General features: G+C 36.6%; 2 protein-coding genes across 3 annotated transcripts; one reads left to right on the top strand and one right to left on the bottom strand.

Moving 5' to 3' along the window:
- The first annotated feature begins 1706 nt into the window (after positions 1-1706).
- LOC133831408 (guanylate kinase 2-like) lies at positions 1707-4936 on the top strand. 2 transcript variants are annotated; one of them, XM_062261683.1, is made up of 11 exons: positions 1707-1725; positions 2387-2434; positions 2535-2645; positions 2787-2863; positions 2947-3076; positions 3239-3601; positions 3741-3862; positions 3949-4084; positions 4168-4213; positions 4308-4413; positions 4486-4936. In XM_062261683.1, exons 2-11 carry the CDS (start codon positions 2432-2434, stop codon positions 4601-4603), a joined length of 1212 nt encoding a protein of 403 aa, XP_062117667.1. In that variant the 5' UTR covers positions 1707-1725; positions 2387-2431; the 3' UTR covers positions 4604-4936. The 2 variants fall into 2 exon arrangements, with proteins under 2 accessions (XP_062117667.1, XP_062117666.1); XM_062261682.1 differs by lacking the exon at positions 1707-1725 and adding an exon at positions 1732-2025.
- Positions 4937-20965: 16029 nt separating this feature from the next.
- Positions 20966-22654, bottom strand: LOC133833069 (uncharacterized). The gene has a single exon (XM_062263326.1). The coding sequence runs from the start codon at positions 22652-22654 to the stop codon at positions 20966-20968; it is 1689 nt and encodes a 562-aa protein (XP_062119310.1).
- Positions 22655-26577: the final 3923 nt, after the last annotated feature.

The raw sequence follows: 26577 nt of genomic DNA, 5'->3' as shown, positions 1-26577 counted from the left end.
GGTGACATATTGTTATTGTTATTAGTGGAATCTAATATCAGGTCCCATTTATTTGAATTTAATAAAAATTATAAGAGCATCGCTAGTCAATCATAAGACGACACCTTATATGATGTTGAACATCTTAAAATAACACTCTAAATTAATGTGAGGTAGTCCCTGGTCAGAATATTTATGGCTGAAATTAAACACATAGCTGAAATTAAACACATAATGATGTGGTCCCTAGTTAAATATCTACGGCCCAAATATGTTTATAGCATTACTATTCATACGTTGGGCTAAATTACCACACGACCCTTATCCCAATCATCACATTAGACTTAATAGCATACTTTTAGTTGAAATAAATGTCTTGCTTTTAGTTAGTAGGTTACGCTCCGCCTTAAATTTAAAAAACCCTTTATTTTTTGGATTATAAATGCTTGTTTCGTTTGGATTTATCCTCTCTAATTATTGTTCTGATAAATCCCTATCTTTTATTTAAAATTTTATTTTGTAAATTCTTTGCACTTATTTAATTTCAAGATTAATATCTTATCAGGTAATCTCTTCTAAACTTTTGTTTCTCAAGGGCTTAATAGAAATAGAAGAGTTTGTTTACATAGTTTCCAAAATTATTTTTTAAGTAAGGTGTTGTTTTTAGTCGTACTACGATACATAGAGAAATTATTACTAATTTTTATTTTTTACATAATATAGTTATAGAACTATTTTACTAATTTTCAAAAAATTATAAAATAATTTATAGTATCAAAAATGTAATTCAAGTTACATAAAATAAATTGTTTAAAATTTAATTTTAACATCATAAGGTATTCAAAATTTAATAAAAATATAGAATACCTATATAATTATAGGGAATGACTACGACGTTGACAAAAGTTAGCTTCGGGATGTAGATAGTTATAAATTTTAATTTTTCATTATGACAATGTATATTGTAGTTATTTAGAACATCCTGCAAAGTTTCAAAAAATTCCAAATAATTTACAGTGTTGAAAATAAAGTTCAAACAACTTGTTGCATGCGTCCACTTAAAAACAAGCACGCGCGAAAAATTCGACTATTTAAATCTTATTTTTAGCATTATAAATTATTAAAAATTTATTAAAAATTTGTGAGATATCTTAAATAACTAAAATATACAATATAATAATAAAAAATTAAAATTCTTAGCTATAGACTTGTCAAAAACAAACTTTTGTTAAGACCGATATTAGCAAAATAGTGTGAACACCAAACACCTTAGTCTTTATAATTATAATGTATAACCTCGTATAACCAATTTCTTTACGTATGAAACCAGATATTATACATACCAGTAAAGGAAAAGTACCGCAACTACTTACCAAATATTAAAGACCTCCCTCTAATTATATATATATTGGGTGGTTAACAAAATTCTTCCTACGTTCCCATAAAAAAAAAAAAGAAAAAAGAAAAAAGAAAAAATCCTTCCTACGTGTCAACCAATTATCGTACTATTATACACGTGTCACTCTCTTAGTCAATTAAAAATATTAATTTCGTTGCCTTCACGATTAAAAGAAATTTTCCGACAATTAAAAAAAAAGAAATTTCGCCCTCTATCCCCATCCCCTTAAAATCTAAAAAAAAATAAAAATGAAAAAAGGTATTTAAATAGCGAAATAAATAAAATAGAAAGTAGGGTAGAAACTTCATAAGCACGGCCTTACGAGAAAACGAAAGCCGGTCTTCTTGGTTCGTGAATTCGACTCTAGAAAACTTTTGTTTCTCTTTCATAGGCTCTTTCTCTTTCCTACAAATATGAGAACGTTTCTCAACGTTGCTCGTAACTTTTTCTCTAGGATTTTTCATCCTGAGTTTGTTCTTCTTTGATTCTTGACCTCAACCCTGAGAAACCAGGTTGAGGAAAAAGCCACCCAGAAAAAGAAAAGCTTCAAAAACAAACAAGTGCTCTCTGAATCCTCACTTGGGGTTTTGTTAAATATCTTATTCTCAATAGAGAGTTTTCTTTTTTGTGTTTTTACGTATTAAAAGGTATATGGGTCTGTCTTATTCTCTTTGCTAATTTTCTGCTCTCCAGTTTGCTGCTGATCCATCTTTTCTTTTTGTAAAATAATTTCCTTTACATTGTGTTAGATGTTGGGTCCATAAGGGTTTTGGAGGAAAGTCCAAATTGTTCTTGTATTGTTTGTATGTTTCTGTGTTTTGCTCATTGAGGAGGTGAAATAAGCATCTGGATTTTGATTCATGGAACCTATTTTGGCTTTTCTCTTGTTGGAATGTTGTATTTTGTGGTCTCATTCTCTTGTCAATACTCTTTGTCATGTCCATCTTTAAACTTGTAGATCCAGAAAATATGGATTGGCTCTCACCGTTTGAGATCTTTATTGAACAGGTAGCTCAACCTACATAGATTGAAGGAATAGATTTCTCCATATCCATGGTGAGTTAACAACGTTCATCTTTAGTGTGATCACTTGAGGAATGGATCAAAAGGGTTTATTTGTTGTGTTCTGATCTGTATTGGGTTGTGGCTGTCATAGGGAGAAGCGCCAGCTTTTTTTCTTGATGAGGTCCAGAAGGGATTTTCAAACGGGTTCGACCTAAAATCGAACGGCTGTGATGCGATGACCATTGTTGTTGGCAACAAAACTGTATGATAATCAAACTTGGTGATATAGTATTATAATACAATGTCCTGTTTTTATATGGTAGTTTTACCAGGTCAATTAATTTGGTGATGGAATATTGTACGGAATCTTATATGTTTGTGTTATGTTTTTTTTTTTTAACAGTATGTGATTGGTGGATCCTCTAATGAGTCAACATTAGAAATTGGGGTTCAGATATTTGACCAGTCTAGTGGTGAATGGTGAGCTTTTAGAGATTTGGACTCAGAGCTCCTTTTTACTCTTAAGTAAGTTTACGATACTAATTCTCTGAAATTTTTTGTAGGGTATACCCTACTGTTTTGGGGACAGCGCCTAAACCCAGTAAAGGCTTTTCAGCTGTGCTTTTGAATGAAGACCGAATTTTGGGAATTAAGAAAGGTTCCACACCAGATGATTTTGCATGGTTTCTTGAGGTTGGTATTGTTGAGAGTTGAGACTCTAAAGATATGATACAAGATAAATTACTCAAGTAACATGAAGAAGCAGAATAACTAACTTAAAACCCCTTTTGATGTGGAAATTTTAGTTATTTATTGGTTTCTGACAAACTATTCCATTTTATTTAAATGGTTTAGGTGGATACCCCATATGTTAGGCAGCAGAAGAAAATTTTGGGGACTGAGGTTGTTGCTTGGAGTAAGGGTGTCAAGGGTAAAGCTGAGAAGCCTGTTGTTATTAGTGGTCCTTCTGGAGTAGGTAAAGGCACACTTATATCCATGCTCATGAAAGAGTTCCCATCCATGTTTGGGTTCTCTGTGAGTCATACAACCCGTGCTTCAAGGGGCATGGAGAAAGATGGAGTTCACTACCATTTCACAGAGCGAAGTGTCATGGAGAAAGAAATCCAAGATGGGAAGTTCCTTGAGTTTGCTTCTGTCCATGGAAATCTCTATGGAACAAGTGTTGAAGCAGTTGAAGTGGTAGCAGATGATGGAAAGGTTAACATCTAATACCCTTTTCCTATGTGCTTTGAAAAAGTTGGGACTTTTCTGATATGACTTTTTGTTGACCAAAACTTGAGACAGTCATGGTTTATCTGTCTATGAAATTGAAATGGATTGTTTCCATTGGATGTAGAGATGCATTCTGGACATTGATGTTCAAGGGGCAAGATCTGTGAAGGCTAGTTCCATTGAAGCCATATTTGTTTTTGTATGTCCACCTTCAATGGAAGAGCTTGAGAAGAGGCTTCGAGCACGGTAGAGTTAGAGCTGCCTATTTTGGTTATAATTTGTTCCCCAAATTTTCCCTTTTGTTCCAACATGGAGTATTTTCTATTTTGCAGGGGAACCGAAACAGAGGAACAGGTTCTAAAGAGACTCAGAAATGCTAAGGCTGAAATTGAGCAAGGTCAATCATCAGGCATCTTTGATCATATTTTGTACAATGATGATCTTGAAGAGTGTTACCAAAGTCTCAAGGTATCTTTTCAATGAGACTGGTTATTGAAGTTCTTTTGGAAACTTCAAACAAATATTATAAATAACTGTTTAATTTGGTGTAGAAACTCTTGGGACTTGACAAAAGTGAGAATGGTTCCCCTGAAACTGGTATGAAGATTAAGCTGAGGCTTTTTGTTTTTACTTACTCTGGTTATTGCTATGATGAACTTTGAAACTAAAAGGTGTTGTAATTCTTATTCAGCACCTGTATGGGTTGATCTACCTGAGGATCATGCGATCTTGAAAATCGACCAGAAAATCATCATAAGAAGCAGAACTGCTGAACTGGGAAAAGGATCCAAGGACCTGTAAGTTTCTTCATCATCTGGTTGGTAAAAAGTAATGGTTTAATTACTGACTTGATTATTTTGGTTGAGCAGGATTGTCATAGATGTTTCATCCCTGAAAGGCGGGGCGCCGGGACGAACCCGAGGGCTCAACATCTACTCCACCAGTCCAATTTTGGAAACTCAGAATGGGATTCATGAGCTCTGCTGACAATTAATCTGGCGGAAGGACTAACTTCAATTACTTAATTTGAAAATTTTTATGCTCCTTATTTTTAGTTATTTATTTTTTGTTACAAAAAAAGAAGCAAAAAGGGAATTAGTGATGATGAAATCCAGTTATGATCATCACACGAGTCAAATTTTTAATACTCCCCAGCCCTTTCCATTCTTTGCTTGTTTTACAACAGAACATGATTCTGGATCAAAAAAATGTTACAAACACAACTGTTGTTCACATGAGCATTTATTGATATGATTTTATGATTGTAAGAGAAAATAGTATTGAGTTGAAATTTATATTATGGGCCTTCTCTTAACATCATATACTCATCTCATTTTTTTTTTATTGTTTTTCTTAAATCTAACCTCATCAAAGATGAAACATAAAACAAGTTTCAAAAGGACAAAAGATTGACACAAGCAGCAGTTAAATAGTAAATAAAGATAACCATAAAACAAATAGCAAAAGGACAATAAAAAAGATTGAAACAAGCAGCAATCTTTGACTGACAATGTATATATAATAACCAAAATGATTTTGTTTTTGTATTATTGTAAAGAGAATCTATGCTGCTAGGCTAGATATATTGTCAGAAGGATTTTGTCTTAAAAAAAAAAAGAAAAGAAAACAAGGATTGCTCTTCCCTTTCAGGGAAAAAAATAGGATGATGATTTTGCCAAACCCTCCATCGCAGTGTTATTATTATTTTTTTGCTAAGACTCCATCATCGTAATTAAGTCCCATTTTATCACGCAATTTTAACCAAAATATAGATAATATTATTGGAAAACCGAATGAAGTCAATAGTTTTTTTTTCTTATACGCAATTGGATTTTGCCATATTTTCTAATAATATTTGTGTTGGAAAATAATTTTAGGGTTTATACTTTGTTGGATTCTGTGTTTTGTCTCATTACTTGTTTGGATTATGTGTTTTGACAAATAATTTTTTTGACTCTATGTTTTATAAAATGATTAAAATAGAACCATAAATTCAATTTTGATGAAGAAAAAATTAAATATAACAACACAGTTTTTAAGCAGAATTGTTTTATTTTTGTTTTGAATTATTAGTTTGGTAAATTATTTGTGATTTTAGTTGAAAAAATATTAACCAAAATCGAGTTTAGGGTTCTATTTTAACTATTTTACAAAACACAGGGTCCTAAAAGTAATTTATTAAAATACAGGGTTCAAACAGATAATGAGAAAAAACACAGGGTCCAAAAATGTATAAACTCATAATTTTATGAAGCTATTGGGGTATGGACTCTGGAGGAAAATTACTCCATATAATGAGATGGCATAACAAAAAATGTCTCAATTTTATCAACTATAGCAAAATGATCTAATTTTTTTTTACTAGGCATATTAGGTGTATATGTGAAAAAGTATTATAATAATTGCAAAAATGATATAGTTGAAGTTTAAAATGATAAATAAATAAATACATAAATGTAGAAATATAAAAAATAAAATTCAGAAAAAATATTTCAATCCGTAAAAATAATGTTATCATAAACTAATATATGTGCCTCCTATGAGAAAATTAGTATTTTCCCACGCGAGGACATCAATATATTTGAAATAAAGACAAATTTTACTTACAATTTATTGGGTACACAAAATATAACATGAAAAATAGAACGAAAATTAGTCAAATTAAAACATATTTAGCATCGTTCTAAAATTAGTTCTGCTTATGACGAATAATAATTGTATTAAGATGTCAAGGTAGTAATGATGCAAGGCATCATATTTATAAATAGGTGGGCTCTTCACACTTAGAATTTGCAAAGGTGGCTTACTTTTTCCTCCTAGGAGACAATTCATGTTTCTAAATATCTAGCTGTGTATTTAAATATGTCTTCTATATAATAAGAGTGACGAACATTTTTTGTTTTAACATGTTTTTATTTTTTTATAGCTTTAACGAAATATTTTTATATATAATAAAATATTTTTATATTTAGTTGTAGATTGTAAACAAAATTTAACAAATAAAATAAATAATAATAAATAAATTTAACAAAATTTAAACTTAACTTAAATTAAATAAATAAAAAATTAAATAAATTAAAATATGATATTTTTAGATATTTTAAAATGACAATTATTTAAAAATAATAAAATCATATGTTTTATATTTTAAATAAAATTTAATTAAACTTAAACTTCACGTATTAGAATAATATCATATTAAACATATAACATAATATAATATACTATCAACAAGAAACAAACTTCTTAAAAAAAAAACTAGCAACAAACTTAAATTTAATTTAAAATCTATGTATACTATTAAAATTATATTAAACATATAATATATAATCTCTTGTGTTGTGACTGTCAAATTCAAAAACTAAGACAAACAAACTTCAACAAAAGTAAATAAATAAATTAATTAAAATATGATATTTTAAAGATATTTTATTGTAATTTAAATAATTATATCATATTTATTTAAAAATAATAAAAGTCATATATATCATTTTTTTATCTTATAAATTTGTGTGATAGTTTATTATTTATTAAGTGATTGAAACTCTTTATCAAATTCACCAAAAGACATTGCAAGTTACATTAGAAACTAAAAATAGTTGATGCATGTAAACTACTCGACACTGTGACTTTGACTTTTTCTATTATTATTTTATTCTATTATTAATTTCTTTTTAAATATTATTGTAATTTATATATATCTCATGTAACCATGCAAATATATATTTATATCAATGTTGTGTTGGTATAGAATTGTAATTCATTATATATTAAAAAAATGAATCGATTTTTATTAAAATTATAGACAATATTTTTTCTTAATTTTTTAATACATTTATGTTATAAATTTATAATTTTAAAATTAAACAAACATAGTACGTTATATATATATACGCGTAGGAAAAAATTGCTATTCACATGAAAGAGATTATACAAGGACCAAAATGACATTCACATGTCAAAACACCTAGTTTCAATCTATGAATGCCACATTTTCACACATTGAGATAGTTTGCTTAGTTGTCTAAAGATAACCAAGTTGAAAGAAAGTGTTTTTTGAGTCAATAATAAGGCAAGTCTTTTTCATCAAAACGTCTTTGAAGGGTTCAATTCATTTAGAAACAATTTACGCGTTTTTATCCAATTTCATGTCAATCCAAGCTACCCTCCGATTACATTTTTTTTTTATATAAAAAAAAAGAGAGAATAGTTTCTTTGGTCAATACTAAACTTTATATCATTTATAGTCTCATTCTATTGGATGTTCATAAATAAAAATAGCTATCAATGGCCGTTAATGCACTTTTCAGTGGCAGAAACCTCCAAATGAGAACCTCTTCTGTTTGGAAAGATACAAATAAATGAATTTACCAAATATAAAAATTTCACACACATATATATTTATAGGTGGGGTTAGGGCTAGGGTTAGGGTGGGGTCTCAAAATTCATGCCCCATGCCGTTATGTACATAAAAAATACATTTAAAAATGGTCTAAAAGAAACCGACTTAAATGTTATATATACTCTTTATTATCATTTTTTTATTCTTTTTCATGTGGTGTGTGTTTATTGCATGAATTTTATATATAATAATACCTTAGTTTGGGAGTGTTTGGGGGGGGCATCATGTGAAGACTGGGAAAATGAACATGGGAGACCTACTTTTTTTTTTTCTTTCAGTTGTAGAGAGTACAATATATGGTCTTGTGGGGTCTGGTCAGCCTTGCAAGTTGCATGCTCTCACCAAATTTTACAAATACATTTGGGTGGGTGTGGGGACCTCGAGTGAGGTTTAAGGTCACAGTTGAGTTCAGCTGAGCAAGTGGGGGTTAGCAGTTTGTATATATGTCCATGTTCTTGTGGGCTCCATTTGAACCCATTCATTATATGTATATATGAATATAAGATTTTTTAATGGTTAAGTCTATTGTATACTCTTAGGGTTTCTACTTTTTTTTTTTTGGACTATATGTTCAAATAGATTAGTAAAATTGATTTTGGTAAACAAAAAATTAAATATAATTAATATAGTTGTTAGGTGGATGATTGCGATTTTGTTATGAATTGTTAGTTTGATGAATTATTTGTGATTTTAGTTAAAAAAAATATTGATAAAAATCGGGTTGAAATGTCTATTTGAACTATTATATTAATCATAAGGTCCAAAAAATAATTTGTCAAAAGGCAAAGTTCAAATAAGTAATTATCACAAACACATGATCCAAAATAGTATAATTTCTATTTTAGTCACTTGGGAGGTTTCCACAAGTTATGAGTGTAAAAGTTTTTATTTCTATTTTTTTATTTTGAAATTTAAATATTATTTCTTAATAGAAATATTGAATTAATTATTTATTAAAATAGTAATATGTGATTATAATTTCATAAAAACTTATATATCTTTGTCTTGAATGAATTTTAAGATTTATATTATTTGCTCTCTATCATAGTTTAGACCAAAAGCTTATTTATTTATATATTTTTGAATTTTGTTTGAGTAAATTTTATGTGGAAATTACATAAATATGATTTTTTTTTATTTTAAAATTTTTTTTATGGGGTTTAACTTTTTTACCTTTTTATGATTTTTTTTTTACTTGGAAGTTAATGTTTATGGGATTTATTTTCCTATAAATTTGCAAAAGAAAAAAAATTGATTATGGCATATTTTTAATGATAGTTATGTTTACTTTGATTTGAGGGTGAGTTTTGTAATTTTATTTAATTGTTTTAAAAATTAATTTATTATTTTAATTTATTTAATTAAGAATACATTTGTATTTTCACGTATATTTTAATATTGTATAATTACTATTATTTTTTTATGCTATACTTATTTTTTTCGCTCTTTTTACTATATGCATATTTTTTTCAAATCATTTTTTTTTCAACTTTTTTGTTTACGTTTCTTTTTGCTCATGATTTTTTTTAATGTCAGGGTCAAGTAACTGGTTACCTTCATGTTTTCATATCTGTTTTTTTTTTTAATCTAGATGTTCCCATCAGAGTAAACAGTTACCCATATGGGTAACTGGTTACTATTAAAGTAATTTGATGCCATCTTAGGAGTAACCAATTACCTATATTATGAGTTCCAGTTACCATCATAGTAATTTGATACCATCTTAGGAGTAGCCAATTACCTATATTATGAGTTCTAGTTACCTTAGGTAACTGGTTACCTTCATGTTTTCATATCAATTTTTTTTTTTCAAATTTAGATATTCCCATCAGAGTAACCAGTTACCTATATTATGGGTAACCAGTTGCTATTAAAGTAATTTGATATCATCTTAGGAGTAACCAATTACCTATATTATGAGTTCCAGTTACCATCAAGCCATCTAGGAGTAACCATTTACCTATATTATGGGTAACCGGTTACAGTCATAGTAATCTATTATCATCTTAAGGGTAACCGGTTACATAAACTATACGGATAATCTTTTACAACACAATAAAGAGTAAAGTAAACAAAACCATATTGCGAAAGTATTTTGGAGCAACCTAGCTCATAGTAAATTTTTCAAAGCCAAAATTCATAATAATAACATGTAAACCTAAATATATTTTTCCATAACATGGTTTCACATTCTTCGTCTAAGTAAAAGAGGCAAGAAGTCCAAGTCTTATGTCTCGTGAATTGGATAAAATAACGCACAAAGTACTATTTCCATGTTTTTTTGAATCCCATTGTGGCTCAAGTCTTCTAGAGCAACACATTCCTGAAATAGTGAGCACAATGGAAACAAAGTTTAATTCTCAATTATACAACAAAACTACATGTTTATTCGAGAAAAATGGTTTCGCAATTAGAAATAAGATATTCCACAAATCTAGAAGACATACCTCAAATCCTTTCATAGAGTTTAATTAATTACTTTGCAAGACAATTTTCTTGATGCATTTCAACCCCATAAATTAATTACCTTGATACGATTCTTCCCCGCCACAACTCTTGTAAAAAATTTCAAAGTCCCAAATATTCAAACACCTGAATTAACCACCCAACATTTAGACCTAACACAAACCCTTTAATAAAAATCAACAATATAAACATACACATTGATGCAAACACAATGACATAAAGTTTGAAGGATATCTAAGCAATTGAAAATCTTACCTTACCCTGTAATCTGTTGAAACCAAGTTCAAGAATTTTCTATTCATGAAAGTGACCTATCTTTTCTATCCTAAGAACTTCACTTTTTGATACATACAATTCCTTTAGTTTGTTGCTCACCTTAGATAATCATTAGAAAGCAATATTCTTATTGAAAGAAACATATATATATATATATATGTTGAAGCAACAATTTGTCTTTCTATATCTGGAGGTACAATCCAACGGTAGATGATGCTTTGTCACTATTCCGGTGATAAAGTTTGTCTTTGACTCGTCGGGGTTACCTGCAAGAAAGACACTCCGATGCTTAAGTCAGTCAAAAGTTCGATCCCTTTACTCTTCTATGAATCTCATATTTATAGAACAAAAAATGTAAAGCGGTTAGTTAGTTCATGCAAACCTTGGAATGGTGGGAAAAAATAACCGAATTTCCCTCCAAAAAAAACTAATTTTGAATTTCTCGTTCAGAGGTTAGAGGCGGGGCAGCCTCTGACCTATGACTTCTGCATATCAAAACGGACCGTTTTGAATATTCGGTAAATGAGGAAAGGATTTTCGGGCCGAATATTTTGGGCCCAACAGATGCCCCCTGGCCCAAGCTTCGAACAGGCGAGGCATGTTAATCTACTCAAATCTTGGGCCGACTCTTCAATGCCAAAATTTTTGCCTAAAGCTGTCATTCTCTGTAGATCGAGGCAATTCGTAGGTACATGATCATTTGATCTCCTGACAAGCTACACTTAATGCAAACACAGTTACCGAGTGAAACGTTTGGTTTAGAATATTACCTCTCATTTAAATAGTTTTATTTCAAAATAATTTTCATTCAAATTCTCAAACTTTATTCTAAACCTTCCAGAAAAAAACTCTGAGGAAGAAACCCTAAAGACACCCATTTGTTAAATCCTACAACGATCATATTAACCTGCATAATCATGTCTTCTCGTTCATCTCCCGAACCCTTGGATCGTGAAGGATACAAGAATGCATATGAACGCATACGCAAATCGTTCGACATTCCTGACAATGTCACGGTGAGGATGCTTTCAGATGCTGAGCTTCGAGAATGGCGATTCAAGGACGTAGTCAAGCCCTCCGAAATCGTCATGAGTTTGAGACATATCGAATGGCTCCGCTTCCTTCTTCCTGCTCTGCTAGTTCAGATAATTTCAAATTCTGGAGCTCACATTTCTCAATTTCTCCCAAATGCTATTCAATCAATAGTCGGAGCTCAGATGATAGGGAGCCTCAGGAATGTCAACATTCAGTCAGACGAAATTTACGCGTGCTTTACCAAGTCCACGAACAAGGTGATAGAGGGAAAACCTTTGAAAACCTTCTACCTCTCTCCCAAAAAGGATCGGACAATCTTTACCGATTTCGATAGCTCCCATCGAAATTGGGATAAATACTTCTTCGCTGTTGGAGGAGCGTAGTATCCTGAATTCCTGCCTCAAGAAATTTTTCCTTTGGTCAGGGTGTTTATAAAAGGTGAGTTACATTTATCATTTTGTTCCTTATTGCTTTTAATGTGAATTAATCATATCTGGATGATTATCTGTTAGTTTAGCTCTGTATATTACTGTGTTGCTTCCTTGTATCAGATTTTTCTTGGCCTCAGGTTAACATGAGTCCTGAACGGCAGAGCATGCTAACGTAGAAGGGGCTTCTACATGAGTCTAAGGAGAATGCCATTAGTATCAGGGGTCTGCTGAACCCCTACTGTATGCAAATTATGACTCGGCTTTGCTTTGTGGATCGAGTCGATCCTGGCGCCGTGTGAGTTAGATCGCAGAAGGGTGACATGACCCTTAGCAAAATTACAGCAACATGTGCGAAGCAGCTGGGAAATTTTATGAAGAAATCTCCTCCTACTTCTTCAACTCTGTCACTGTCGAAGACCGAGTGTGAAAGGGTGTGTTCTGAGACCTACGCCGCATGTGCCAAACGTCAAGGGGTCCCAGATGGTAAAAAGAAAGAGGGTTCTGGTTTAGCTTCTGCTGCAGAATAGTCCCCTGATAAGTCTGGCTTATCACGTAGATCTTCCCGTATTCAAGGGTGATCGTCCACGCCTTCTGGCGCTCTCCAAGTTCAGCCTCTTCAACAAGTGCCTCTGCCTACGAACGCCTTAGGAAAAATAAAGGAGCGTGAGGAATCCTCTGGTGAAGATTCGAACGATGGGAAGTGCATTTCGTCCAAGCTTCGGATCCCAAAGGGTTCTGTCTCCACTGCTCAAGGATCTCCCCTTGCAATCCCCAAACTTACCCCAGGAAAGTTGCCAACAGGCTAGGCTCTAACGTTGTACAAGAAGCCACGAGGATCTGCCCCCGCTGGATCTTTACCTGGGGCGTCTTCTACCTCACATGTAATTGGGTCTTCCTTGGAAGCAGGCACAGAAGGGGTGGCTCATGCAGCGGGTGTTTCTTCTTCTCCGACTAAATCATCAGAAGCGGCGACTGGAGATGGTGTGCAGGGTGGCTTACCAATTGAGGCAACGTCTCCTGTCGTCTGTATGAAGTCGTCAGAGGCATTACCCTCTGCTTCTACTTTGGCTGGAGGGTCTGATACTGGCCGTAAGCATGGGTCAGAGGGGAGACACCCTTTTTTTACCTCTCGTAAGAACAGGCTTCTAGAGGATGCTTTCGGAGGGGGTTTTGAGTTTATGAACACCCCTCCTCTGCCGGTTGAGCCAAGTATGACCGCCGTGTCTGAAACTGCCCCTAGATGTCAGGAATCAGGGGCTGCCGAAGTAACAGGTGTTGATACTCTCAGTGTTGACGTTTCCTTATTACCACTTGTTGCTTCTGAGTCTCATCCAGGAGATGTCATTGTTGTGTCTCCGAAGGGTACTAGTACTTTTGAGTCCCCTAGTGCTTTCTTGGAGCAGCTAACGTCTTTCGCTGTGCAGACGCCGGTGTACCTTCCAAGCGATTTGGGTGAAGATGATAACTTACTTGTACGCCCTTCCAAGACATATTCTTCTGGAGTGGGAACAATTGCATTGGCGTCTGACAGTGTTATGGCGTCGACGTTAGCAGAAGGTGGGAAGCCGGCTGCCCCCGTTGCTTCTACTGCTGCATTAGCAGGGGGAGAAGCAAATGACAGATCAGGAGTAGTGTTGGAATATGGTCCTTCTGTGTCTACGGAAGTGATGGAGGAAATGCTACGCATAAGCAGACCCCATCTTCCTACAGAAGCAATTAGATCGTTGAGTGGGCAGGGTGATTTGCTGCAGCAAGTATCGGACCACATTTGGATGGTGAGCTGGTTAAAGATTCGGGCCTTTTATTATCATGTGATATGTGTGTAATGTTATTTTTGATAAGCGTAATTGACGTGTCACAGAGTTATGTATGTGCTTCTGCTGCAAGGCGAGAATATGCGGTGGCTGAACAGAATGGCGCTAAACTGGCGGAGCAGACGGTGAAGTTAGAAGAGGAGCGGGCGGGGAGAATGATGGCTGAAGCAAATTGAGATGTGCTTGTGGAAGCCATCAAGAAGTTAGAGGCAGAGCTGGCAGAGGCTAAAAAGAAGGTGGCTGCCACAGAGGAGAAGCTGGTAGGCACTGTCAGACTCGAAGTAGAGCGAGACAAAATGAAAGCTGACTTGGTGGATATGACCAATAAATGGAAGGAGAAAAATCAAGTCTGCGTACAGCATGAAGCCCGCATGGAGAAGCTTAGCAGTATGATAAATGACTTTGATGAGGATATAGTGTTGTTGCAGACGGATAAAGAGATCCTAGAAAAAGAGAAGAAAGAACTGCAGCGAAAGTCAGATGAGCATGAGGCTAACACGGCGGATGCCAAGAAGCAGAAGTTGGAGATTGAACTTCATCTAGGGAAGAAGTTGATGGAAGCAGAAGAGGTGGTGACCGAAGCCAAGAAGCAGTTGGAGGAGATGGCTGAGGTATGTGACTCTTCTTTAGTTATTAATGTATTGGAAAATTAATGGGTCCATAAGGCATGTGTGTTGATTTCATAACGTTTTTACTTTTGCAGAGGGCAGAAGAGGCGGCGATTGAAGCCACAAGGCAGCGCATCCGAGATCGTGAGATCACCAAACGCAAATTTGTGAGGGTGGCTGAGGTAGATAATGCGAAGTACCTTGATCTGGCATTACGCAATAAGAAGCAGACCCCAGAGGAGAAATGGGCAAAACTTGAGATGTATTGTAAAAGCGTCGATGTGAAAATAGGAGAGTATAATGTCGACGAGTATTTGAATGAACTCGAGGATCTGCAGATTTCCTATCCGGCGTGTCATCTTGAGAAGTTGAAGTTGAGGAGCGACGCGTTGGGGTCGATGTATAATGCCAACGGAGAAGCTGTTGAAGATGGTGTTGTCGATGAAGCTTCTGAACAGAAGGCAATAGAATCCGTGCCAGTTGCAGAGGCCAAGCCAGATGGTGAAAGAGGTCCCGTAGAATGAATGACACACTATCATTTTGTTAAGTTTTGTTATGTTTTGTTTTGTATTAATTCTTGTATATGCATTCTTTGGTCTCTTTTGGCCGTTAGTATGTAGACAATTGTAATAGAGAAAATTATCAATACAAGTTGAGCTTTGTTTCATGTCGGTTGTCTTGGTGTGTTATTGGATGTGTTCTTTTTCGTTTGAAACATAATCGAAGGTATGACGACAGGTGAGAGTCAGATGGTTTATTCGGATCAGAAGCTTCATAGACCCTTTAGGCCATTGCGTGTGAGATACAGTGAAAGATCATACAGATGGTGGGGGAGAATGCCCCGTTAAGTGTTGTGTAAACGATTCGTCTTGGTGTTTTGGTGACGGGTTGGAGCTGACAACATTTTTGTTGCAGGTGAGCATCGTGAGTGGACGAAGGTTCCCTTTTTGAGGCGAATCTGATAACCCACAGTGGCTTTACTCAATGTGGGCGATGGAGGAACTAATCAGAAGTGGCATCCCGTACTACATATCGTGTGAACGCTATGGGTTAGGTCATCCGAAGCTAGAAAGTGTGATGGCAGAGTATATGCGTCGTATTGAATGGGACTAAACATGGGCAAGAGAATATTTGTATATAGAGAATAGATCAATTATGGAATCAGAAACTAATATTGTCGTTAATGTAACATAATTTATAAATAACAACTTCTGATTTATTGCCATTTTTTATTACACGTGGCCTTCTGATTGTGCGAAGTACAAATATTTCACTTTTTGTTTATTGAAAAAGTAATTGAGCAAATATGTGTGCTCGTGCTTAGCATCTGCCAAATTGGGTTATAGTGTTAAGAGTATTGTACTTCTGCGACGCCGTCACTATTGTTGAGTGTTAGACTTTCTTACGCTTAGGGAGTTGTGTAAAGGTCTGATTGGAGCGGGTTCGACCTCTGGTGTGTATGAAAGAGTATGGCTGATACTTTCCTATATGGGCAGAGGGGTTAAGGTGATTCAGGCCGAACGCGGGGAACGAAGCGTAGAATTGGGTGTCGAGGCAGAGGCAAAGTGGTTAATATCGCGAGGTAGATATCTTTCCAATGCACCCATACCGTGTAGTATAGTGATGGCTTGTTTGGGCTGTCTTTGTATTCTGTCAGAGGCACCCATTGTGTAGTATATGGGTGCGACTGCAGGAAAAGTTCCTCCTAGCCTTGGATTGCCAAACCAGTTAGTGTGTACTGGTGACGAATCCGAAGTGTGACAGCTGATGGTTCTGCTGTGATAGTCAAGGCAGAGTAAACAGCAGGAGGTGCTCCTCTTATTCGGGTAAGAGGGTAGGGTATACAGTGCACCCTTGTTGGACGGCCAGATCGACATAGTCAGGGCAGATTAGACTGCGAAATGGATGGCTGTAGCTCCCTGTAAGCTTAGTCAATTCAGATTAGAACGCAGCACAATATCGATTGAAATGGCAGAGGCAGTAGGATCGTGTACGCAGATTGTGTGTAGTGGCCTTGCTGCCTTGATCCGCTGAGATTCAGTCCGATGTCAATGTGTGGGGTGAGATTCAGCACCTCACCGTGCATTATTATTGTTTTTTGTTTGTTGGAAAGCTTATTTTTTGTTGTAGGTGTGGGTAACGTTTATATTGAGACCAAAGACATATGGTGTACTGCTATGGGAGGCTGATAACTGCAAGCATTCAGATAATTACTTATTTATAGCCATTGTGGTAGGTGGTTTTTGAGTGCACATGAATAATGTTGTTTTTAATAAGGGTAGGTGGGGATATATTTGAGAGGACCTTTCAAGTGAAATGTTAATTGTCACGTGTCTGGCTTAGTGTCATGTCATGGAGAATAATGCCAAGAAATTGAATGTACAAGAGAAATTTAAAATAATGTGAAAAAAGGGAAAGTTGTTGTATTACTTTTGAATTGCACAGTACAACTATTAACAATAATATTGTTTCAAAGACATTCAATTCCAAGTACGGGGTACGCTTTTCCCACTACGTACATTCTTTAGGGTGTAAGACCATATTCCTAGTACTTTTATGATTTCAAAAGGCCCTTCCCAATTAGGTTCTAGCTTCTTCTTATTGCCTGTGACCTTGCGCAGAACCCAATCACCTTCCCGAAATGTGCGTGAGTAGACTCTTTTGTTGTAGTAACGTTCTGCAGCCTTTTGATAATTTTCCAGTCATAATTGTGCTACCGTACGTACTTCTTCCAGAAGGTCTAGGTTGTGCAGTAGTTGAATGTTGTTTATTGTTTGATCAGATGCGATCTCTATTCGAAGTGTAGGCAGGCCCACTTCTGTTGGGATGATAGCCTCCGTTCCATATACCATGGCGTAGGGAGATTCACCCGTAGAGGATCTTTTTGTTGTCCTATATGCCCATAACACTTTTGGTAGTTCTTCTGCCCATGCTCCTTTTTTATCTTCTAGGTTCTTCTTAATGTTGGCAAAAATAACTTTGTTGGAAGCTTCTGCTTGACCGTTGCCTTGTGGGTAAGTGACAGAGGCAAAGCTCAACTTGATCTTGTATGTGTCACATAGTTCTTGTACCTTCGCATTTTGGAATGGGGTTCCATTGTCCACGACTATCTCCCACGGTATCCCAAATTGACATATGATATGCTTCCAAATGAAGGTCATAGTGTCTGTTTTGCTGACTGTGACGTATAGTTCTGCCACAACCCATTTTGTGAAGTAATCAGTGGCTACCAGAGCATAACGTCTTCCTCCAGCAGCCTTAGGTAGTCCGCTCACCACATCCATACCCCATTTTGCGAAAGGCCAAGGTGCAACGATTGAGTGTAAAGTTTGAGCAGGTTGATGGATGGTGGGTGCAAATCGTTGGCACTTGTCACATTTTTTGACATAGTCACGTGCTTCTGTCATCATGTATGGCCAGTAATATCCTGCTGTAAGTGCCTTGTGTGCCAGACTTCGTCCCCCTGTGTGGTTTCCGCATGTCCCCTCATGTATCTCTTCTAGCAGTTTTTTAGCTTCCGATGGACGCAAACACCGTAGGTAAGGGTCGTCGAAGGACTTGTGGTATAGCACTCCATGGATGATGGAATAACGTTGTGCCCGAAGACGCAAAAGCTTCGCATCGTTTGGATTAGGTGGGAGTTCAGAGGTGGACAAGTATCGAATGATTGGATCCATCCAGCACTCAGGTTCTGATGAGGTTGAGTAGACTTCAATATCTTTGCTTGATCTGCTAATAGATATGGAGGATTGGCGTGTGCAACCTCCTGCAGAGGCTAATTTGGCAAAGGCATCGACCTTCTGATTTTGTTCCCTAGGTACTTGTATGAGTTCGAACTGGAGAAAATGTGATCGCAAGTCAGTTACCTTCTGTAGAAGGCTAGCCAAATGGGGTGCTTTAGTATCGAAATTCCCAGCCACTTGTTCTATCATAAGGTGTGAGTCTCCTTTTACATTCAGATGCTGGATGCCCATGTCTCGTGCTAGTTCTAAACCATAGATCAGTGCCTCATATTCCGCTTCATTATTCATCGTGGATTGCTCTAAACGAATGGCTTCCTCAATTTTGAGGCTTGAGGGAGCCTCTAATATGATGCCAATACCAGCTCCTTGGGAATTGGATGCCCCATTAGTATGCATCGTCCACACCCATTGATCTTCTAATTCTAACAATTCTGGCAGGGTGCCTGGGGTGAATGATTGAATTTCGACCAGGAAGTCAGCAAGTACTTGTCCTTTTTTTGCTTTTCATGGTGAGAAATGAATATCATACGTCCCTAGTTCAATTTCCCATTTAGATAACCTTCCAGAGAGATCGGGCTTACTCAATACTTGCTTTAGTGGATAGTCCATATATACAATGATGGTGTGGCTTTCAAAATATTGTCGTAACTTCTTCTTTGCTGTGAGGAGTGCGAGTGCCAATTTTTCCATCATACTGTAACGAGTTTCAGCGTTCAGGAGCATCTTGCTGCAGTAGAACACTGGCCTCTGACGATTAGCTTCTTCTCGGAAGAGAACGGAAGTCACAGTGAATTGCGAGACAGACAGATACAAGAATACATCTTCATTAGCTATGGGGGAGCTCAATATAGGAGGGGAGCTCAAATAAGTTTTCAATTCTTCCAATGCTTTTCTTTGTTCTGGTCCCCAGGTGGTGTTGGTGGATTTCTTTATGCACTGCAAGAAGGGCTGGCATCGGTCGGACATGCGTGATATGAACTGACTTAATGCTACTACTTTGCCCGTCAGAGCCTGTTTGTCTCGAATGGTTCAGGGTTCTTTGACTTCTGAGAGGGACGCAATCTGTGTTGGGTTTACCTCGATGCCCCTCTGACTGACGACGTATCCTAAGAACTGTCCAGAGGACACCCCAAAGACGCATTTGGAGGGGTTTAATTTCATTTTATAAGTGTCAAGAATGTCGAAGCACTCGGTCAAATCGTCTATATGCGAAGAGCTTTGTTTAGATTTGATGACCATGTCGTCGATATAAACCTCCATGTTTCTTCCAAGCAATGAGGAAAATAGCTTGTGCATCAGCCTTTGGTACGTCGCGCCTGCATTCTTTAGACCGAAGGGCATAACTTTGTAGCAATATAAACCACCTTCTGTTATGAAAGCCGTGTGAATCCGATCTTCTGATTTCATGAGGATCTGATTGTATCCAGAGTAAGCGTCGAGGAAGCTCATTCTTTCATACCCTGTTGTGGCGTCTATCATTTAATCGATTTTCGGTAGAGGGTAGCTATCTTTGGGACATGCTTTGTTTAAGTTTGTGTAGTCTATGCATACTCTCTTTTTTCCATTATTTTTCGGGACCACGACGGGGTTGGCAAGCCAACTGGGATATAAGCATTCTTCGATTGCCCCTGTGCTCAGGAGCCGTTGCACCTCTTCCTGTATGACTTGATTTACTTCGGGAGCAAACCTCCTCTGCTTCTGCTTGACGGGCGGGAAGCTGTTTGAAATATTTAGGCTGTGATTCATGACGGAGGGGTCTATTCCGGGTATGTCGTGCGGAGACCAGGCGAAAGTTCCCATTCTAGCTTTGAGAAATTGTATGAGGGTCTATCTTTCTTCTTCAGAGAGCTTGGTACTTACCAGCACTGTCTTAGATGGGTCAGCGTTGTCTAGACATATTTGTTCTAAGGTATCGAGTGTAACTAGGGGTTTTTCTTGGTCTTCCTCTAGATCGATCCCTTTGAGGCATGCTGGTAGGTCCTGCTGTAATTGCTATTTGTCAGGGGAGTTGTTATGGGAGGCAGTGCCAGAACTATTTATTTCTTTCAAGGTAAGGAAACACTTTTTGGCCTGCTTCTGGAAGCCCTTGATGTCGACGGTGTAGTGCCCGTTGGGTGATAGACACCGCATCACCTGATGCAAAGTTGAGACTACCCCTTGCATCCTGTGGATCCAATTTCTCCCCATAATGGCGTTGTAGCTTATGGTGGAATCTATAATGAGAAAGTCTACTGGCAGGGTGCATTCTGCGGCCACCACAGGCAATCGAACGACGCCTTTCAGATATACTCTTTGGCTGTTGAATCCCAAAATGGGTGTGGTGGAGGGCCGGATCTGATTCTCCTTTAGCCCCATTTTCTGGAAGGCTTCCCAGAAGAGGATGTCGACCCCATTGCCCTCGTCGATTAGAACTCTGCCCAGCTGGCAATGGTCAACCTGTAGTGAAATGATGAGTGGATCATCATGGGGTAGGTGCACGCCTTTCAGGTCATCATCAGTAAAGGTGATTGCAGAGGCTGGATAGCTTCTGTCCTCTGAAGTGACAAGATTGACCGTGTGGCCTAATGATTTGTATCACTTCACTCGTTCCTCCATCCACTTATGGATTTCGGTGATATGCTCTTGGTTCTCAGTGAGTTCCACGATCCCGTGGATCATAGGGACTTGCTTAAGAGGCTCCTGAGTGCTATCAGAGGCTGTGTGCACGGGATCTGACGCTTGTGGTGCTGGGGTAGAAGCGGGATTATGCCGCGAGGTGCCGGGTCTGCCTGTCTCCTTGATGTATTGGGTAAGCCTCCTGCTTCTCATGAGGGCTTGGATCTGATTGTTCAGGTTATGGCATTCAGCGATCGTATGGCCGTGATCTTTATGGAAGAGGCGATACCTACTTTTATCCCTCCTGTCAGAAGGAGTGGTAATTTTATAGGGCTCTCGCCAGATAGGTCTTTCTTTATTTTCTTCATAAATGACTTCTTGCGGGACGGTGCATTCGAAGGAAGGGTATCGTGGTGACTGTCGGTCCTGTCTTAGCCTTTTTCCTTCCTTCGCGTGATCTGTTTGGTTTCGTTTCCTCTTGTCATCTCTAGCAGGTTGCGGAGGGTTATTTGTTGGTGGAGCAGAGATGAGCGCAGACTTCTTCTGCGCACATTCTCGAAATTCCAAAACCCTGAAGATGCCCTCGGCTCGGGTCTGCACTTCTGCCATGTCGTAGGGTGGTGTCATGGTGAGGTTTTCATGTAAAAGAGATCCCACCTGCAAGCTTCTGATGAAGAGATTGGCTGCGGTAATTGGATCGACGTCGTGGATTTGATGCACGAGGTCAATGTAACGCTGCAAATATGCTTTCGGATGTTCATTTTCCCCTTGCTCAATCTGATAGAGGTCAGCCATTGTTCTTGGTGCCTCACGGTTCGCACTATATTGTTGTAAAAAAGTCCGTCGGAGGTCACTAAAACTGTTGAGGGATCCGGGATTTAACTGTCGGAACCATAACAAAGCTGGTTCGGAGAAAGTCGTTGAAAAGACCTTGCATTGAATAGCTTCGTTGTTAGCTTCTAATGCCATTTTCTGCTGAAATTGGAATAGATGGTTTAGCGGATCTCCCTTTCCATTAAACATAGGCAGGGAAGGGATGATGAAGTCCCGGGGCTTAGGCTCATTCTGAATCCACTCTGAGAAAGGAGATTTCTCAGTGGTTCTTGACACTAGATCCAAATGCTCGGTGGTGTAAACAGATCGCCCGTCTGAGAACTTCTGCATCATTTCTCTCATCATATCTTCTTTCCAACTATCTAAGAACCGGATCGAGGGAACATGGTCTTTAGGGGGTGAATCGTGTGTGGCTTGACGTGTGGTTTGTTGAGGCCTGATTTTGGCTGTTGGCTGAGCGGATCCGATGGGTTCTGCTTCCGTCCGCATATGTGTGTCACAGAGTGGGGCTCGTCGTTCTTCGACCCCGGAGGGTGGCAGGAGACCTTGGGATCTTTCACTACCGAGGTTCATGTTTTGCTGAGGCAAACTGACGCGGTCGATTGGAACTTCGGGTCTACCAGAGTCGAGATTGTTGTTGGCTTGGGTAATGCGTGTGGTGTCAGCGGATCTACGCAGCTCAGCAATCTCAGCTTCGAGCCTAGCCTGAGCTTCGGTCAATGTCTTGATTGCTTCGTCGGACTGCTGCTGGCTCGCCTCCAGCAGGCGACACATCCTGTCGATCTGATCGCCCACGTTCTCCGGAGGGACGCTCTGTGCGATTGGACCCGACATTCCGTTGCCTTTTGGTGGCATGATTCCAAGGTTTTTAGAGGATCTTGGACGTAAAAAAGGGGGTTCTTGATTTCTTGATTCGACGACGTGGCTAAGGCCGAAATGTTTTTCGCTTCCCACAGACGGCGCCAATTTTTGAAGCAACAATTTGTCTTTCTATATCTGGAGGTACAATCTAACGGTAGATGATGCTTTGTCACTATTCCGGTGATAAAGTTTGTCTTTGACTCGTCGGGGTTACCTGCAAGAAAGACACTCCGATGCTTAAGTCAGTCAAAAGTTCGGTCCCTTTACTCTTCTATGAATCTCATATTTATAGGACAAAAAATGTAAAGCGGTTAGTTAGTTCATGCAAACCTTGGAATGGTGGGATATAATAACCGAATTTCCCTCCAAAAAATACTAATTTTGAATTTCTCGTTGAGAGGTCAGAGGCGGGGCAGCCTCTGACCTATGGCTTCTGCCTTCGGAACTTCCGCATATCAAAACGGACCATTTTGAATATTCGGTAAATGAGGAAAGGATTTTCGGGCCGAATATTTTGGGCCCAACAATATATATATTTATATTTATAGGAATGACTACAGTCCATCAACTTTTCTTACAGCACTCGTGCAACCAATTTGTGTTTTATACATCTCGATAATTTTTTTTCCAATTTTTTTATATGACAGTGTACATTTTAATCATTTAAGACACCCTGCGGATTTTCAAGAAATTCTGAATAATTTACAGTGCCAAGAACAAGGTTCAAACAGTTGATTTTTACACACGTATACAAAAAAATAAGCACGTGTGCAACAAGCTGTTTGAACCATATTTTCGGTACCATAATTTATTCGGAATATCTTGAAAAATTGTAGGATGTTCTAGATATAGCTACAATGTACACCGTCATATAAAAAATTTGGGATTACATCTATCCAGGTGCTGAAAATATAAAAAAGATGCACTAGTGTTGTCAAAAAGGTGAATGCGTTGTGGTCGCTCCCTATATTTATATAGGCATTCAATTCTTACTTTTATCAACACATTAAGCAACATTTATACAAAGAAATAATCAAGAACAAAACCACACATAAAACTATATTGAAAAAAATAACAAGCTAAGATTGGAATAAGAAAAAGGAGAAAACGCAGCTGGAAATATCATCGAACTCATTGATGACGATCTCAAAGGCTGAAGTTGTAGTACTATTAGCTGCTATATATGTCTCGATTTCGTACAAAAACCATAACCCCATCACTCATGACTCATCCTAACCTAAAAAATAATAGAAATATGCACATAAATTAAAAATATGGAATAGATAATCACATTATAATATCTAGTACATAAATTAAAAATCTCATAAATATTTCACAAGAAAAAAAGGCTTCAACATTCAAGTGAGGATTATATATGAACGTACCTAGAACTTGCAATTTCATAGAGCCTTCCCCTAGGAGAGAAAATTATAAGTGCAACTTCAGCATCATAGAGAAAAACGCCTTCTTCAAAGGTCCATTTCTCTGCTTTAAAAAGGTCATTTGTTTGCTTGCTGCATATTCTATTCCCTTCAAAATGGTCAAGTGAGATAGGTTGTTGCATCTGATTCTGATCCTTTATGGCTTCTATAAGGAATGCTCATGGCTCCCATTCTTGCCAAATCAGTTGCTACGACTTCAGCTATTAGAATTTTTGAACACTCATATAACATGCAATCTCAATATTCAATTTCATAAACAAATATGTTACTACAAGTGCTTACATGAAATCTTAAATCTAAAGAAACTCTTGACGATTCAATGAGAAAAATAGTATAAATAGCAGAAGCGTATCTTAATCCATTATTAGAGATAGTCTTTGTGTAATGATCTTCTAAGAATACAAGACAATGTTCTCTCTTATTTTCTCTCTTGATGGAGAAGAAGAGAATATAATCATATCTTGTTTCTTGGGAACCACTACCAATATATAGAAACTCATAGTTTATTATTTTTTAATATTTCTAATTTAGCCCCTCAATAAATTAAAAATACCACTTAAGGTATCTACACATTTAACCCATGACACTTTAATACCCAATGACCCAATTACCAAAATGATCACTTTATGTGGGTCAACTTTAAGATAGAAATACACACTTAAACATATGAGCCCACATAGAGGATTTTAATCCAACAATCTCCCACTTAGGCTACATATGTTCCTTATAGTGTGTAACCTTATGAGTGCTCAAAATTTACTATCATAAATATAGATATTTCTAAAACAATCTTGTCCATTGATTATACTAACATAGGATCAAAGCAGCATCCGTCACATTTAGCGTGACTAAACCCATCAATGGTCACATATACCAATACAACAAAATGATATAGATCAATCACGATGCATAGCATGGAAATTACATGCAAATGTGATCCACACATGCCTATCTCCGACTGATCCTCCTTTAATGAGATCAATTATTTAGTCTTTCTAACCATATGCTTAAACATCAATAGAAAGAATACATTCAGAGTACTCAAAACTTAAGTCCATACTTTATCTACAGAATTAAACCATAAATATTTGTCAACTTGAAATAACATCCAAAATACAAACTCCCACTAAACCAAGACAATCTTAATGTAAAATCCGTCCAAGCATGTCATGATATTTGGTAATTTAGCCTGTGAGGGCAATTAAGTAATTATAACATTGAGGGGCATTTTCATAATATGGTAAACCATTAGGGGTATTTTCATAATTTTATGTGAATATACATCTATGCGTCTATTTAACTATGTTTATTATTTGAATATTTTATGTGAGCAATTGTTGAAATTGTGTACGTTATGAGTAACAACAATAATTCGTTCAAGTTGTAAGGGCATAAGTGTCACAGAGTATGTAATTAAGGGCCTTAATATAATATAGATGACTTTTGGGCCATAAGTTAATTAAGGAAATTGAACACTACTAGCTGTTGGAAAAACTCATTGCAGGATCTTTATTTATTTTCATGCAGTTTACATATTATCAAACAAACATGCAAATTCCTAGAATATGCTCCTATGAAATTGATACAAATACAAAGTAAAGTAAACACTTACATTACGCAGTGGAACTTGAACAACTCCATCCTTCAATCTCTCTAACCCTTGATTCCTTTCTGTAGCAGAGTATTATCAAGAGATTGAACAAGATCAACAACACAGTCTTCCTCACCAAGCCTTTGATCAACTTAGAACTAGTGTGAGCTAGTTCTCAACACATGAGAAAGAGATCTAGAAAAGAAGAAGAGATTGTGGCTAAGAAATGATTAGAGTGTCTAGGTTTTCACTTACCCAAATCAATTGAGACTGACTTACTTCCTTATGAAAATCCTAGATATTATATTCCTTATATAGGCACTTAATGGGATTTATTTAAATTTAAATTAATTAAAAATAATAAACAAAAATAAAAGCCTTGAACTGCCATAAATGGACTTATGCCCAATCTCTTTGTTTTGAATTTAAATCCCAACTGGGCCTAAATTCAAAACCTTTTATTATTATTTTTTATTTTTTAATTAATTAATTAAATCCTTATTCAAATTAACTAATTATAATTTGAAACTTGATTTAATATTATTTATTTATATTGATACCAATTTATCAATATTAATAAATTTACCCAAAGATTCTCTTTTATTCTCTAAATCTCATATCTCTGTAAATTTTCCAAAATTGACCTAGTCAACTTTAAAAATCATAATTGATAATTAAATCAATTAATTGAGACATTCTAGATGATTTACTCAAAGGTGATGCGGGGACCATGGATCCATGAAATTGTAATGACCCAACTATATCTAAGACCTTGGACCATTAGATCTACTATACATAACTACTATTTTGGGAAAGATACATAAGAAATAATAAAACTAACTTTATTAAATCTTGAAATATAG

Source organism: Humulus lupulus, chromosome 4, assembly GCF_963169125.1.
Source record: "Humulus lupulus chromosome 4, drHumLupu1.1, whole genome shotgun sequence".
Lineage (NCBI taxonomy): Eukaryota > Viridiplantae > Streptophyta > Magnoliopsida > Rosales > Cannabaceae > Humulus > Humulus lupulus.
The sequence above is the reverse complement of the archived record's forward strand: the minus strand, read 5'-3'. Positions and strand labels throughout refer to the sequence as shown.